The 16,195-nt window shown below is 47.1% G+C and overlaps 1 protein-coding gene across 6 annotated transcripts in view; it reads left to right on the forward strand.

Annotated features, from left to right (window-relative positions):
- The window catches only part of NCAPD3 (non-SMC condensin II complex subunit D3), a 65,614-nt gene extending 49,596 nt beyond the window's left edge, over window positions 1-16,018 (forward strand). For 3 of the 6 annotated variants that reach the window (XM_044751916.2, XM_070489889.1, XM_044751917.2), the window contains 11 exons: window positions 2,247-2,384; window positions 2,685-2,818; window positions 3,067-3,266; window positions 5,509-5,619; window positions 7,831-8,118; window positions 8,714-8,877; window positions 9,099-9,238; window positions 10,403-10,480; window positions 14,593-14,667; window positions 14,748-14,808; window positions 14,900-16,018. In XM_044751916.2, the coding sequence (XP_044607851.1) occupies window positions 2,247-2,384; window positions 2,685-2,818; window positions 3,067-3,266; window positions 5,509-5,619; window positions 7,831-8,118; window positions 8,714-8,877; window positions 9,099-9,238; window positions 10,403-10,480; window positions 14,593-14,667; window positions 14,748-14,808; window positions 14,900-15,008 (1,498 nt within the window). In that variant the 3' untranslated portion in view covers window positions 15,009-16,018. Of the gene's footprint in view, window positions 1-2,246; window positions 2,385-2,684; window positions 2,819-3,066; window positions 3,267-5,508; window positions 5,620-7,830; window positions 8,119-8,713; window positions 8,878-9,098; window positions 9,239-10,402; window positions 10,481-14,592; window positions 14,668-14,747; window positions 14,809-14,899 lie in introns of those variants that run through there. The other 3 variants (XM_014862765.3, XR_006516133.2, XR_006516134.2) reach the window with 3 other exon arrangements.
- Window positions 16,019-16,195: the final 177 nt, after the last annotated feature.

Here is a 16,195-nt window from a genome sequence, read left to right on the forward strand (position 1 = left end):
TCTTTCTACAAGATTATTATTAACCAATTTACCTGGTCTTTCTTTTGTTTTCCATGTAATGCGGTTAATTGCCGTGTAAACTCCAGACAGTATCCCCAAGTTGGTGGTGTGTTATGGATGGTTCCTATTAATTGCCCTGTGGGATAAGGAGAGGTGGGAAAGGATGCTGACTTAGTTCTTAACTCAGGAAGATTTCTTTAGAACTGTTGAAGTTTTCTATTCCAGGTAACTGAAAATGCTGTCTCTGTCACTCTATAGGAATGCACAGGAAACGTTACTTGGAATGCTAATTTCTTTTAACTTTTCAGCTGACAAACAAAAGAAATAGTCCGTCTTCCCGGATTTATCAAGGTAGTAGGACCTAAGTCTTAATCCACTCAAGGCTGAAACTTGGTATTTTAAGTCCCAGGAAATGCAGCAGCAAGATGAGTACTGGATATTACACACTGACTATGCGTCTGGCTTCTCATGACGCGAAACTCTTGGACTCTGCTTCCAGCCCTGAGCATTTGAATCCTTTGCATAAGTATGTTACTCTGGAGTTTATTCGTATAGTTGGTAAGTCAGTTATTAGCTAGGGAGTAGACAGCATATATTTTTGACCTAAACTCTGAGGAGATGAGTATTTCACATCAAGTTGAAGCTCAGAGCAGCCCCTCTTCTTGCAGAGGAATTACTGGATTCTATTTAATTTTACATGTTTGTATAAATAACTTCAAATCTGAGGAGAAAATTCAGGTAACTGAGAACTACTGTGCCATGGCAGGTTAACTGTAGTAAAATACCACAGAAGGGAAAGTCTTGTTGTTGTCTGTTGGGGGCTGTTATCTGTTTCTCTGGTGGTTTCCTCCACTCTGTCTTGGACGCTTTGCCCAGTCACCCTTGTTCAGGAGGAACTCCACTTGCTGCTGGCCCTCGTGGCCTCTGCAGCCCAGGTGGAGTGTGCTGAGCGTGCTGAGATCAGAGAGGCGCTCCTGGCTGGCTCTAAGTGCATTTCTCCTCAGGGAATCCCCTTTAGCAAATAGAGGTTTATTTGTTTTGTTTTCACAATCATGTCAGGCTGCTCCCTTATTTCCTAGGTTAATAGTTAAAGTGTTATTTGCAGCAGAATTTTTGTCTAGGCTTACTTCAACATCATGATTTCTGAACTATCTTCTCTAACTTATAATTGATGTGTATGCTGTGAATACAAACTGATTTTAATATTAGCCTAAGGAAAAACGTTAGGGGGTGGTGAATCTCCTGCAGGTCCTGATGCATTCCAAAGCCAAAAATGAAACGTTTGGATGTTCCTTGTCACTACTCCTCCCTGCTTGAGAGTTGACTGGTGCTCCTGTGTGGGTGGAAATGGCATTTAACTCTGAAGTGAAATTAAAACGTTGGTCTGGACAGTATGAATGGATCAAAGCCAGCCTTGTAACACTTTAGGTTGACCCCTGAGCAAAAAGCCTACCTTGGCCTTTTCTCATCTACTAGCATGATGAAACAGAAACTCTCAGGGAGCCTGTAGTGAACAGTCTGGCTTCTACCCACGTACATTTGGCCCTGGAAACCATTAGCATTTTGCCCTTCATATTGGTGTGGTGCTAGTGGCATCTCTGTCCCACTGGGCTGCCTGGTGTGTGCTGTGCAGGCTGGACAACTCTTCCGGGGTGGGGCAGAGGGGAAAGGAGAGCGCCCAGGGCTTGCCAATGAGTCCAAAGCTCAGGAGAGTCAGTTTCCGTCAGTGCAGGGGACTTGCCCTACTTACCCACACTATAAGCTCTTGTCATTAACTCCAATTCTTGAGAAAGTTCCTGTTGCTAAAATTGCTTTTTGCTCATTATTCGGGGCAATAAACTTAAAGTTGGGGGTGAAGGCCAAGTGTTCATGTTCAAATTGTCATTGTCATTGTCATTGCATTGGCCTTCAGGACGTTGGGCCTTAGCTTGGAGAAGGAATTGTTTCTTCCTGTTTGAAGTACAGCTGGATAGTAACACCTTGTTAAAATTTTGAAAGGAAACCTGGCAGGGAAAATCTTTATGCTGACCTTGGATTCGAAAGGGAGGCTGTTGGGTGAGGACAGACAAAAGCAGCTAAATTTGTGTCTTGCTTTTGATATGAATGAAGCTGTTTATGGGGTAGATTGAGTATCCTTTCGTCTGGTTTGCAGTCCCCTCTCGATTGCAGAGTTCCCAGGGTTCATTTTAGAGGCTGTCTGCGTATGGCAAATGGGTCTTTTTCTTTTGCTTCTTCTGTCTTCGCAGTTTTGGGGAGTTTTGCCTGGCTCACCTGTTACTGAAGAGGAGCCCTGCCATGTTCTTCCAGCACTTCATTGAGTGTCTCTTCCACTTCAACAACTATGAGAAGCATGAGAAGTACAATAGATTCCCGCAGTCCGAGAGGTCAGTGACACCCTCAGGAGAGCTGGGCAGAGGTGGAGACGGCGGGCTGTTTGTGGCAATTGGGGCACGGCCCCAGCCCCGGTCTTCCTTGAGGGGTCCTGACTTCTCTTGGCAGGCGATGTGAGGAGATTTCTTATGCCAGTCGGCTCCTACGGGGAACACCCGTGGCGAGCAGGGTCTCTCCTCAGCATGCTTGAGCCTCTGGCAGACAGCTATAAGTGTGCTGTGAAATACCGTTGAAGCTCAAGTCCTTTTCGCCCTTGCTCACGTGATGTGTGAAATTGTCCTGTTTTGCCACAGGGAGATTCGGCTGTTTTCACTGAAGGGAAAGGCCAACAAAGAGAAACGAATGAAAATCTACAAGTTTCTTCTAGACCACTTCACAGATGAACAGCGATTCAATATCACCTCCAAAATCTGCCTTAGTATTTTGGGTAGGCCTGGCGTGTTTGGGATGAAATGTGTATTTAGAAATGAAATGCTGTGCAGCTAATGGCCCAGCAGATCTGTGGCAAATGGTACCCTGGTCCAACAAGAAGACCCCTTTTGTCTGTCTTCGACATCAGCTGTGCCTATGCAGACCCCCCTTGAGGCCCCAGACCAGCCCCTTCACCTGTGAGATGCACTTCCCCTCTAGGGCCAGACTGTTTCTCAGCAGCCCATCTTTTGTGCTCTCTCTCAGCATGCTTCGCTGACGGCATCCTGCCCGCAGATATGGAAGCCAGTGAGTTACTCTCAGATACGTTTGAGGTCCTCAGCTCAAAGGAGATCAAGCTTTTGGCAATGAGATCTAAAGCAGACAGGGACCTCATTATGGAAGAAGATGACATGGCCCTGGCCAATGTGGTCATGCAGGAAGCTCAGAAAAAGCTCATCTCTCAAGTGAGTGCACTGCTCTCTAACGAGGCCTGGCACACCTGTGCCTCCCCATCCGCCCCTGCGTACTGCTGGACCGCCTCAGACCCCAGTTCCATGCTCACTGGCGGCCCTCACTCTCACCGCGTGTGATCACTCTCCAGCTCTGTTTCTAGCTTGAGTGTCTCTCGTGCGCCTGAAAGTCCCCTTGCCTGCTTGGATGTGCCACAGGCATCTCCCACTCACTGTCAGAACTGATGTACCTCTGCCTCCTGGGCACCTCTCTTCTGTCCACAGTCCCTGCTGTGGAGAAGGGAGCCATTGCCTGCCAGCTTGTCCCAAAGGGTGCCCGGTGACCCCCCAGTGCGGAGTCTGGCGTGCCAGGCATGTGCTGTGCTTGGCAGTGAATGCGAGATGTCAGGGCTGGCTTGTGTGCCGGAGCTGTCGCCAGGCCCTGCTTCTGACACCTCGCCTGAGCCCTGCCCTGAAGGCTTTTGAACCCAAAGAAGTAGACTTTGATCACATCCCATGTGTCACCAGATCCTGCCGTTTCATCTCACAAGCGCATCTCTCTCATGTTTCCACTGGTGCTGCGTTTATTGAAGGCTGTGCCATTTCTGGCATATTGCTCACTGCCCTTTGTGTCTCTAGTTTCTTTCTGTTCCAGGCTGTCACCACCTTCCTGCCAGAGCAGTCTTTCTTCAGTACTGATCCGATCATTTTATTCTCCTGCTTAAAATACACTCAAGGCAGATTGACTGCAGAGGGGCAGCGGGGAGCTTTGGGGTGAAGGGTTGTGGGTGATTATCTAGATGGTGGTGTCTGTTACTCAGCATATACTTTTGTGAAAACTCACTGAACTGTTCACTTAACACGGGTCAATTTCATCATATATAAGGTATACCTCACTAAAGATATCTTTAATAAGTAGGTTGGTGGCTTCCTGTCGTCTTCTGAATAAAATCCTGATTCTTCTTCAAGTGTGCTGTGCTGCTCCCCCACCCCCTGCCACCTATTCTCTCTGTGCTCCCCTCTCTGATCCCTCCATTCCAGATTCCTGTTCATTCCTCCAACGGGAGATGTGCTCTCCTGCCTCTGTGCCTTTGCACTTCTGTCTGCAGTGCCCTCTCCCACCTTGTCCTCCCTTATCTACCACCTAATTCCTGCACATCCTAAGTGTCACTTTTCAAAGAAGCCTTTCCCGACAAACATTCCTGTTTACCCTTTCTTCCTACGCATCCCTCCTCTGTAAGTTCCCTAACACCCTGCCACTTGCCACATTGTGCCACACATCATTACACACCTTCTGTCTAGAAGTAACTTGAAGGCAAGGATCCCTGGCTTCACATCTCTATCCCCACAGGTTAGCTTGTATCTGGTGCGGAGAAGGTGCTGGATAATATGTGAGTTGAGCTGAGTGCATTTAAGGCCTTTGGAAGCATCCCTACGCTTGCTGTCTGCTTAGACTTATTTATTAAATTATTTCTTTTTCTACCTATTGCCAGGGACTCCAATAAGACTTTTAGAAATGAGTGGTTTACAAGCAAGGAACGGGTACTGGTGACTGTAAATAAGAAGAAAAAGGATATTTTTCAGATTCAAAATGATAAATCTTGCATATGTGGGCTACAATAGTGAATTATTTTTAATTCTGGCAGATTTATTGCAAAACAATTGTGATTAGTGTCATTCATGGTAAAGAATTTGAAGGCTTGGTCAAATCAGGTGCTTTATAAATACATAGCACTTTCTAAATGTGTGCAGAGTTAAACACACAGAAAGAGAGAGAGTTACAGAACTGACTCTCTTCATGCTTAGCCATTTTCCACCATTACTATTTCACCAACAGGGATCCAGAGTATCTCTGTGGGTAGCCAGAATTGAACTCATTTTCCTTCCAGAGGGAGGATGTTGAATGGAGGGACTGAATGTGGAGCCAAGGGTTCGTGAGGGCTTCGTGTGGAGCTTTAGAGCTTTTCATCAAATTATTCAATGTATTTCTAAAACTTTTTTCTTATTTAGAAAATAAGAATAGTATTTATCTGCGTCTTACTTTACAAAGCCTTCTGAGTGTTTTGAGGTAATGCTTATAAAGTGTCCAGGAAAAACGTGATGGGTCTTACACAATTGCCAGTGTCATAATCAAAAATAAAGAATAAACTTACATAGTCCACTAGATTGGCCATACAGAAAGAACTAAGTGAAGGGAAAGTCTTTGTCTGTCAGAAGTTCATGCATCTAACACATGCCTTTGTTTGTGTTACTACAGGTTCAGAAGAGGAATTTCATAGAAAATATTATTCCAATTATCATCTCCCTGAAGACTGTGTTAGAGAAAAATAAGATCCCAGCTTTACGGGAACTCATGAACTATCTCAGGGTAAAAGATGACCGTGTACTTTGTGGTTGGTGTCTCCCTGCCCTCCCCGCCCCCCCCCCCCCCCCCCCCCCAGTTCATTACTCAGGATCTTCTGGCAGTTGTGATGCTACAGTTAGTCAGGGACTGACTAGAACTACTCAAAATGCTGCAAAACCAGCTTTGCATTTTTTTAGAACCGTACCAGGCAGCAGGCCTCAACTGCCTGGGAGAAGACAGAGAGTTTGACCACAGGTTTCACGGACGCTGGTCCTTGCCTTTTTCACACAGTTGAGTTTGCGAAGAGCTGACTCACCGTGCTGAGCGTGTGTGTCCTTAATGCCACTTAGATTCAATTTTAAAGACTTTCTGAACTGGGGTCAAGAACAAACTCATCATCTTAGTTCATTCTGGTGAGGGATAAAGTGAAAATTGATCATCATGTTTAATTTGGGGATGTTTATCTTTAACACTGTCTCCAGTTTACAAGTCAGGAAATAACTGCCCAGTAGCAGCAGGCCCTGGGGAATACCGATCAGAGGCTGGGCTGCCATCTCAGGCAGATCCAAGGCCCTGAAGAGTCTCAATCTAAGCAGCCAGGATATGCATACTTGCAGTGCAGACACAAATGAGGTGTCAGATCTTTCTGGCAAAATCTTTCTTTTTTTTTTTTCTTTTTGAGGAACATTAGCCCTGAGCTAACTACTGCCAGTCCTCCTCTTTTTTACTGAGGAAGCCTGGCCCTGAGCTAACACCTGGCCCATCTTCCTCTGTTTTATATGTGGGACACCTACCACCGCATGGCTTGCCATGTGGTGCCATGTCCGCACAGGGGATCCGAACCGGCGAACCCTGAGCTGCCGAGAAGCGGAATGTATGCACTTAACCACTGTGCAACAGGGCTGCCCCCAGGCAAAATCTTTTAATCAGAAATAAATGCAACATTTTTTTCTTTCTCTGTTACACTCTGCTATTTTCTCCCTCAAAAAAATGCTAAGAATTTTTGTTTTTCAAAAAGGGCTACAACAGAATTACACTGCATATAATTTTTGAAACAGCTCTTTATCCTGAGGAAGCTAAGGTGGAAAGATAGGCTCAGCATATGGAGAAAAATAAGACTTCCAGTTATTCTTATATTTTTATTGCCCTGTTTTGAACCTCAGAAAGGAAAAACTAAAAGAGCTTGGATCCTAAATAGACTACTTAAACACTTAAGACAAATCAGTCTATCTCCAGTTTCTGAGCACACTGCCATGGCACGGGCACATGGCTGCCTCGTTTGACAGCACAGCTCTTTTCCACTGGATCCTCTGTTAAAGCAGCTCCAGGACTCCCTCTGACCTGGGACCCCTCTGTGGTGGCAGCTAGAAGAGGCGTTGGCTTTCCTTCCCTTTGTTGGGCCTCCCCAGCCCTCAGAGATGGGGCTACGACTTATGTTTTGCTCCCTCTAATACTGTCAGGTGAAATGGTTTCTTTCTCTTACGAAAGAGGCTTGGTCCCTCGCAGCCCTCTTTAAGACCTAAGGCTGTTTCTCCCTGATATGGTAGAAGGTTTTCTGTTGTATCTTCGGAAGAGGACACAAAGATGGGATTAGGGCCCTAGTGGCAATCCTCTGAGAAGGCCAGTTAGACAGGAGAGCGGTGTTTAGACTGCACCTCTTCCTGTAACTTGCTCCAGAGGCCCTGTCTCAGCCAGGACAGTGCTGTGTATCACCTGCCCACCTGACCTCTGACATGAATTCCTAAGGAGCCTGCCTCAGTGACACCACAAGATACTTTGAACTGGTAGTGACCCAGAGCCAAGCCGGACCACCCAGATATATCACTATCCCCATCCCAGACTTCAGGAATGGAAAGGGGCCAGGTATTGGTAGAAGTTCTGTGCCTTGTTATAAGTTCTACTTTAGGCTAAGATTATATGATGCCACATCCTTTCTCCCAGCAGGAAGCTGGGGAAATGCCTGTTAACTGGCAGACAGACAGGAAGCTTCCTAAGAGCCCAGAACTGTTAGTTAACATCTCACATCGTGCTCACCTGCTTGTGTGGTCCATACAAGTGCAGTTGGTGTGTCCTGGGAAACTACCATCATTTTAGTTAACTTGTTGGCTGATGTCATAGAAATAGTCTGCTCTCAGGAAAATAAGTCTTACTGTTCCTATTGTTATTTATCAAGTCTTGGAGAGCTTATTTATTTATTCAAGAAAACATTAAAGGATGCCTTTGGGTCTGTTTTAGGAGGTGATGCAGGATTACCAGGATGAAGTCAAGGAGTTCTTTGCAGTTGACAAACAACTGGCATCAGAGCTCGAGTACGACATGAAGAAGTACAGTGAACAGCTAGCCCAGGAGCAAGAGCTGGCAAGACAAGCTGATGTGAACAGGGGGGCTGCAGGTGCTCATGGGGCACAGACGGTGCAGGTAGATGAGCGGCCCCCTTCAGTCCACCCTCCTTTCCAGTCTGCTCTCTGCTGTCTGCTTCCCAGCCTTTCTCAAAAGGCACATGTGAGCAGAGGCTGGTCTGAGGTAGGCCTGCAGGACTGCTGCCTGTGGGCTGCTGCGTGTTCCTTTGTTGTGTGTGACACACAGGTGGCTCCAGCACAGAGGCTTCCCTTCCCTCGAGGCTGGGTGACACGAACTTGTCTGCAAAGTCATTGTGACGAAAGTTGGGGAAATGTGCGAATGCGCAGGAAGCAGGCTGGCTGTGGGCGCCTTGGCCTGTGAGTGCAGCCATCCTAGATAGCCGGAGCTCCGAGGCAGCTGGGTCTGTTGGCAGTCTCCTCCCCACACGCCCCTCTCTAGAACGTGCTGGCACTGGGAGGTATTTCTAGGTGGGCTGCTGCTCACTCTCAGACACAGTGTGCTGACTTCCCTGAGAAATCCGGACAGATCTGCTGCATTAAAACATCATGGGGACAAACTTAACTGACTCCTTTTTCTCTTCTTTAATGCCCCAACATCCACATGTGGCAGTCTGCTGATAGTACTGTTTCTGAAGAGAATGTTCTTGCCCAGGGCTGACATAGTTTTAAAATGATTACTTAGGAACTTACAGCATGTAAAAATTCCATTTTTAAAAAAAAGTGATAGAAGGTAAATATTCCTTATTTATCTTCTGTAGCAGGTTGCTCCGAGTTTAGAAATAATGCCAGTTCCTGCTGGCCAAGAACATGCCACTGCCTCCGCTGCTCCTAGCCAGCCCTCCACACCTGGGCCCAGCGCTGGCCAAACGCCACCTTCTTCACTTGAAGCTGGGCCCTTGAAGAGGTTCATGCCCAAGGCCAGGTATGGAGCCCCCTGACCTCCTATCGCCATGTTCTCAGGGCTGTCGTGGCCTTCCCCACTAGGCATTTTCCGCGTGAGTGTTCACACTGCTGCCTCATTCCGGGCCCTTCCCTCTCAGAGCTGCAGCAAGCGTGGGTGAGGGAAGCATTTGAGAGAAAGGGGTTGGTTGTTTCAGTGTTTGCACTCTTGCTTTCTGCCCATCTGTGGCCTCTTCTCCACAGGCCCATGTCCCTGAGCACCATTGCAATCCTGAATTCTGTCAAGAAAGCTGTGGAGTCGAATAGCAGGCATCGGACTCGGAGCACAGGAGCGCTGCCTTTCGCTTTAAACCCTGGAAGCGCAGACGGGACACGCAGTCACGGTGAGTCTGAGGGCCAGCAGGACTGCTGGTGGTCCGCCTCAGACACGCCGAGGGTGCAGAGTAAATCCCAGAGCAAGCCTCCTCCTCATCCTTTTAAGTGGCTTCTGTTTTCTTATCTTTGAAACAAAGAACTTTGGGAACTTGGATTATAGGCAATAAAACAGTGCATGTTTGTGATAAAAGGTTTGGAAAAGAGGGGGAAATAGAAAACCCACCCATAGCAGTGAGGTGCTTATTCTTCCAGTCTTTCTACTCCTCACACACGTCTGTTTGGTTTCATGTATAAAATCGTGATCTTAGTGTGCAGCCTGTGTTACAACCTGCTTCCCTACACACACTTAGAGCAACATATAGTGAAAATTTTCCCGTGAACTTTTCTTCCAGGCTTTGCTCCTAGTGGCTTTATAGCGTTCTATCTTGTAGAAGTGCCACAACTTATATTACTACCCTGTTCTTGAAAATGTGGGTGCTTTTCAATTTTTCGTCTTGTTTTTGTTTCTGTTTTGCTGAGGGAGATTCACCCTGAACCAACATGTGCTGCCAATCTTCCTCTTTTTGTATGTGAGCCACCGCCACAGTGTGGCCACTGGCAGACAAGTGGTGTAGGTCTGTGCCCGGGAACTGAACCCAGGCCGCCAAAGCAGAGTGCACTGAACTTAACCACTAGGCCACCGGGGCTGGCCTGCAATTTTTTGGAATAAATAATGTCACAGTAAACATCCTTGTACACATAGCCTTGTGTATATGTAATCTTCAGGACTAAGTTCCAGCACTCAGAGGCCATGACTATTTTAAAAACTTCTGACAGTGTCAGACCACCCTCTACGATTCACTCCATATTATACTCCTGCCAGCGGCACCTGAGTGTCCATTTTCCTGCTTAAAAACACTGGTTTTATAATTTTTCATTTTCTTTGCTGAGCTTTATAGACTGAAAATGGTTACAGTTTTAATTTCCATTTCTTTGAATCCTAGTGAGAATGGACATTGTTTCTTGTGTTTATCATTTATTTGTATCTTTCTGAATTACTTCTTTATAAGAACATTTTAGTGGGATATTAACTTTACTTATATCTTGCAAGTATTTTTTCTCATTTGGTCATTTTGCTCTTTGATATTGTTTTGGGTGTTTTGGACAGATAAGACTTTGCCATTTTATCCTAGCATCTTCATTCAGCTTGGAGCGAGAGTCCAATGGAGCTGTTGACCATCTAACTAAACGAGCAATCAGCACTCCTGAGAGTAAGTAATGTGAAGGAGCTGGCTTCTCCAGACTCTCTCCCGCGGTCACTGTGTCTGTCCTGGCTGCAGTAACACTCCTTCTGTTGTAGGCCAGCTCTCTGCACAAGGCTGTCCTGATGCTCAGCAACATCATGGTGCACTATGTCCGACTAAGTGTTTCGTAATAATAACACTAACTCGATTGACTGAGCACCAGCTGAGTGTCAAGCAGTCTTCCACGTGCTTTTACACACGTTAACTCAGATGCACTCCGACCCTGTGAGGTGTTGACAGCCAAGGCGTGGGGCGTGGGGCGTGAGGCAGGGATGGGGATGGGGCCGAGGCGCGGGGCCACGAGGTGGGGACGAGGCCGAGACGCAGATCTGTGAGGAACCGCTCCACGCGGTGCCATTCCAGCCATCACAGAGCCGGTGCTCCGCTCCTGCCTGCCTCTTGGGGCTGCCTGACGTGCTCGCTAGCCCCACTCTACGGCTCTGAGACATCAGCACTCACAGGCACCTTGAATGTCCTCGAGGTCAGCTCCGGAGCACCCAGAGACTTGAAAGTCAGTGGCATGCTGAGGGTTCCACTGCAGCTCTGTGAGAGCCTGTGTCTTCTCGCTCCCATTGGGCCCTTCTAATGTCCCCTGCTTTCCTTTTATTTCAAAATAGAGGTGAGTTAGAAGTTTAGAGTATATTTTCCCTTTACTTTGTAGTTTCTTATTGTCTCCAAACCATAAAAATCATCAATTTGAGAAAATTATTATAGTATGAAGACATTGTTACTGTGCAGAGTCTGTAGTGTAGTTTGGAAGGCCCTGCCTGGCGGGCCCTCCTCCGCCGGCCCCTCGCTCTGCATCCTGCTGAGGGCGCCTCTCCACTGCCTGCACAAGCCTTGCTCTTCCCTGACTCGGCTTTCACGCGCCGCGTCCTCATCCTAGAATGCCGCCTCCTCCGAGTTGTCACCTTCTCACCCTGTAGAAGCCCTCCCTGACCTTCACACCCGGTTGGGCCCCTCCTTGGCTCTCTGGCCTTCTCAGCAGGACTCGCCTTACGTCTGAGTAACTCCTGGTCTGCCCTTGCTGTTAGTTTGTAAGCTGTTTTACTCTTCGCCAGGGCCACTGGGCCTCCCACGGTGCCTGGAACATGAGAGGTGTGCAACAGATGCTTGTTAGTGATCAGATGGATGGCAGAGCTGTGACTTGAACTCTGGTTTTCTGCTTCCAGTTTCTGTGTTCCTTCTACAGCCCTGTTTCCCACAGTGCTAATCTGGGGTGTCAAAAGAGGAGAATTAGTGTTACGATGCTCTTCTTTATAATAACGGAGCATCAAAGTATCAAACTGTTCATTAAGTCGTGCATTCGGTCAGTACACATTTATTGGGCATCTACTGTGTTCTAGCTACTTGCTTTGTGGTTCTATTACCTTCAATGCTGTGATCTCCTGGAATATTTGCTGGTTATAGATAATTTTCATCCCAGTCCTCCTTTTAAAAAAAGAGATATTAATGGATGAGCAGAACTCCTACCCCACCTCTCCTCTGATGACAGCTGAAATGACAGCTTTAAAGCAGTGGGTAATTTGGGTTCCCTTATATTGAACAGTTGTTATGTTATATATCTAAACAATTCAACGTCTTTCAAACAGAAAAGTTTTCTCCATGTTCTCTGTTCCTAGTTCAGGGGCACCAAGTGCTTCTGTTTTGGCCGTTAGGTACCATATGCTGCAGAAATGGGGAGAATGCCTCTCATTTCAGTTGCACTCGTCCCCGAGTTTCTGATTTCGGTCTTCGGTTGCCTTCCTAGCGTGCCTTCCTCAGCAGCGAACCGTGGCACACGGCATTAATGCTGCTTGGATTTGCATGTGTGAGCCATTGTGGCACTGAAAATAAGACTCTCAGGTGTCTGCAGATCACTAGAGTACTTTTTCTTTTTCTAGGCTCTTGAATGTAAAATTCCTGGGCATCTCTCCTTATTCTGAATCAGGAAGAAGTACTTGAAGAAGGGTTCCTATTATCTCTCCCTCCTGGGAGAATTATTAGATAACTTAAAAACCTTCAGTTCTGTTTTCTCTGTGCTTTATAAATACAAATTCTGTTGACAGCTCTTAGATGGGGTAACTGTCGGAATTGGTCTAAGCTCTGCGAAGCCAGTAGGAAAAATGCTGCCCAGCCCCACCATTCCACACCCCAGTGGCATTCAGCCTGAACGAAGTGGTTTTGGTGGATGGAAATGAATAATTTTCAGAGCTAGATTTTAACTGAGACTCTGTAGGTAGTTTAGCAATTCCCTCTTATTGCCATTAACTCGGGCAGCAGAGTGCTTCTGTCTTTGATTCTAAGTGCACGGGGATCTAAGAGCTACTGCACAGGCGCTTCTGTGAAGGTTGGAGACTTAGGACCTGCATGTGCCTAGGTTTCCAAACAGGAAAAGGAATGTGTATGTAAGAAGGGGGAATTGCAACTGCAGCACAAGAGGGACCTCCCAGAAACGGGAATGAGCGGAACCTAGCTCTCCGAATGGCGGTGATGAAAATACAGTTCTCTGTCATTGTCTGTTAACGTAGCCTGAGTAGCGCTCAGGCACATAGCACACTGCAGATGCAGTGATGGACTTTCAGATGTAGACTAGAAAGATCTAATCGGTCCTCCTAAGAAGGTTATACTGTGGCGGGGAGAAAGGTAAGAAGCGTTTTTGCAGGAGGATGGCAGGCTCTGGCAGGACGGTCAGCACTCAGCTGTTGAGGCTGTGCTCCGTTAGACAAGTGTAGTAATAGCAGCTCTTGCAGAACAGTACAGGGCACAAAGGAGGGAGCAAGCCCCTGGCAGAGGGTCACCACCAGGTCTCAAAGAAGGGATGGTATGTTGGAGCAGATCAGGGAGGGCCCTCCAGACAGGAGGAACTGCATGTGCAGACCCAAGTGTGACAGAGCAGGGCCTGCCGAGAGAGCAGTGAGGACTGGATGGGGGGCCCACAGTGTGCATGCGGCAGGTGGTTTGTAAAGGTGTGTGGGGCTGGCATGCACAAAGGCCGTCATGCCCAGCTCAGACAGAGGCTGCGCTTGAGGCCTCCTCTAAACACTGAACTGCCAGGATGCTTATGCAGGGCAGTAACCTCACCAGATCGCCAAACAAACTTAACTCCAGTGACAAAGGGGATAATAGCTAATAAATTACAATAGCTGCTAACGTTTCTTCAGCAGTTACCTTGTACCAAGTACTGTGTTAAGGATTTAACATAAAAAATCTCATTTAATCCTGACAACTCCCGTGAGGTAGGTGCCTACCACGGTCAGGGGACCATGGACATGTCCCATTTTAGAGATCAAGAAACTTGAAGTTCTTAGAGTACTTCACACAACTAATAAGACACAGAGCCAGAACTCAAGCCCAGAGTCTGTGTTCTTGTACTCTGCTCTCCTGTCTCCCAAGGGTGACCTGGAAGAAGGGGAGGCTGTAAGTGGGGGACCCTGATAGATCAAGGCAAGGCGAGCTTGGACGTTCGTCGTGAGGTAGCAGAGGTGGTAAGCGAATGAGACAGCAGGAAAATGAGGTAATGGGATCAGTTACTGTTGGAGGTGGAGAAGGAGCTAATGATGCCTGGAGTATCCAGCTTGGGGAGACGATTGGATAGGAATCTAGAAGGAGCATGTATGAAGAGTAGGGGTCACAAGTTGGTGAAGCATCTTCAGGGAATCCAGGTGGGGGACAATAGGAAATGTAGAAGTCGGACTCCAGAGGGAGGTCTGAGCTGGAGCTGGGGGTCTCTGGCATATAGGCACTAATCGAAACCATGAGTGGGTGAGAAGCCAGAGACAGCGAGCTGTGGGTGCTCAGGGGCCAGCAAAGCAGTCTAAGCGGGGCAGTGGTCAGAGAAAGAGGAAGTCAGGAGACCATGGACGTGAGGAAGGGACGTTTCCAGGAGGACGGAGTGTTCAACACTGTCGCGTCCTGCAAAATGGTCACAGAAATTGAGGCCTGACTGACAGGCCGCTGGGTTGGACAGCACTCGGGTCCTGCTGTAGAGACTGGATGAGACTGCAGCAGAGGTGCCGTGACTGGCCTCGCTTGGGTGACTTGACGTGATGTTGTCTTTACCGCTTTTCGTTAACTGTGTTGTTTCCCCCTTCACCCAGAGACTATCAGTGATGTCACATTTGGAGCAGGAGTCAGCTACATAGACACATCTCAGACTCCTTCCTCAGTCAAAGGTAAGTTCCCTTTCTGTCAGACACGTGAGGCACTTGGGAGTTCTGGGAAATCTGAATGTGTTTGTTTGACTCCCTTTCAGAGAAAATTGAAGCCCAGAGTCAAGAAAATGACATTTTATGTTTATCATTACCTGATAAACCGTAAGTTTACCAAGCGTTCCTTTTGAGGTAGATGTTTTATCAGTGTTTTTTCTTTTAGTTCCAGAATGACTGCATCTTTTCTTTCTCTCAGGCCTCCACAGTCTCAGCAGTGGAATGTCAAGTCTCCAGCCAGAAATAAGGACAACACAGCCCCCAGTAGGAGGTCGCTCCGAAAGACCCCCCTGAAAACAGCCAACTGAAACAGTGCGCTCCAGGGGGCATCGGGAAGGCAGGAGCTGTGAGGGCGCAGCCTTGTTTCCGCGTGGAAAGGCAGGCGCCTCGCTTCCCTCACACCGAGGACGCTCTCGTGCCGTGAGGTCAGAGCTGCCTCTCGTGGTTCCAGCACTCTCTAATTGTTCACCTGAGGAGCTGGCCAGTCTTCTAAATTTCTCTTTATGAAATATGTGGTAAAAAATTGTAAAGTAATAGAGAAATGCCTTAGCTATTTAATATTATTATTTACTCCATTTGAAAGTATCAAGTCCATTCTGATAAGCTGTCTTCTGGTCCTTGAGGAACACAGCACGTCTGCTTTCTCTTATATAAATCATGCTGTTAGCTGGTTTGACTCCTGACAGTACCTGGTTCCCATCTCTAATGACAAGATTTTGATTGTAATATTTTTTCTCCTTATTTATAAATTGTAGATTTTTCAAAAGTCTACAGCTTTCTAAAACAGAATAATAAAGGTTAAGCATAAATATAGCCTCCTAGTATTTTAGAACAAGACTTTTATTGGTAGTCATTTTAATTTACATAAAGTACATAGGAATAATAAAACCAAATCTTTCCTGTTAGGAAAACACTGACTCAGTTTGTCTGTAAGGTTCGAGTTGTCTGTCCCCCTGCCTTTGTCCCTGATCAGACGCTATCTCCTCCTCACAGCAGACGTACTTAGTGGATACATGCAGCGCCAATCGTGGGAACCGGCTTCATGTCCTTACCCAGGGCGGCTCTAACGCTGGCTTGTGTGAACAGTCTGCTGGGGATGCTCCCATGACGGGGAAGACTTTGGTCACTTCTGTTGGCACCATTAGGTAACCTTAAAACACATGTATGTGTGTTTTGTCCACAAATGACCAGAAAGGAATTCAGTTGGTTCACTTTTTAATCCCAATACTATTGAAGCAAAAGTACAGGCTCATTACTTTTTAATAGAAATGTGGTAGCTGGATTTGAGGGGTGGATTGTCATTGTGATCCACCCATAGCTCTCCCATTTATGAACTGGCACATGCGTGGATGCATCATTGGTAGAGGGGGTCACCGAGCCGCTTGAGTGAACAGACTTATCTCCAGCTCGGGTAGATGGTCGTGGCGGTCTCTTTAAATGCAGGACTATGCCATTCTAAGTACACTTGTGTAACAAACAAAATGCTAGGAAGAAG

The sequence above is a fragment of the Equus asinus genome, chromosome 20, assembly GCF_041296235.1.
Source record: "Equus asinus isolate D_3611 breed Donkey chromosome 20, EquAss-T2T_v2, whole genome shotgun sequence".
NCBI lineage: Eukaryota > Metazoa > Chordata > Mammalia > Perissodactyla > Equidae > Equus > Equus asinus.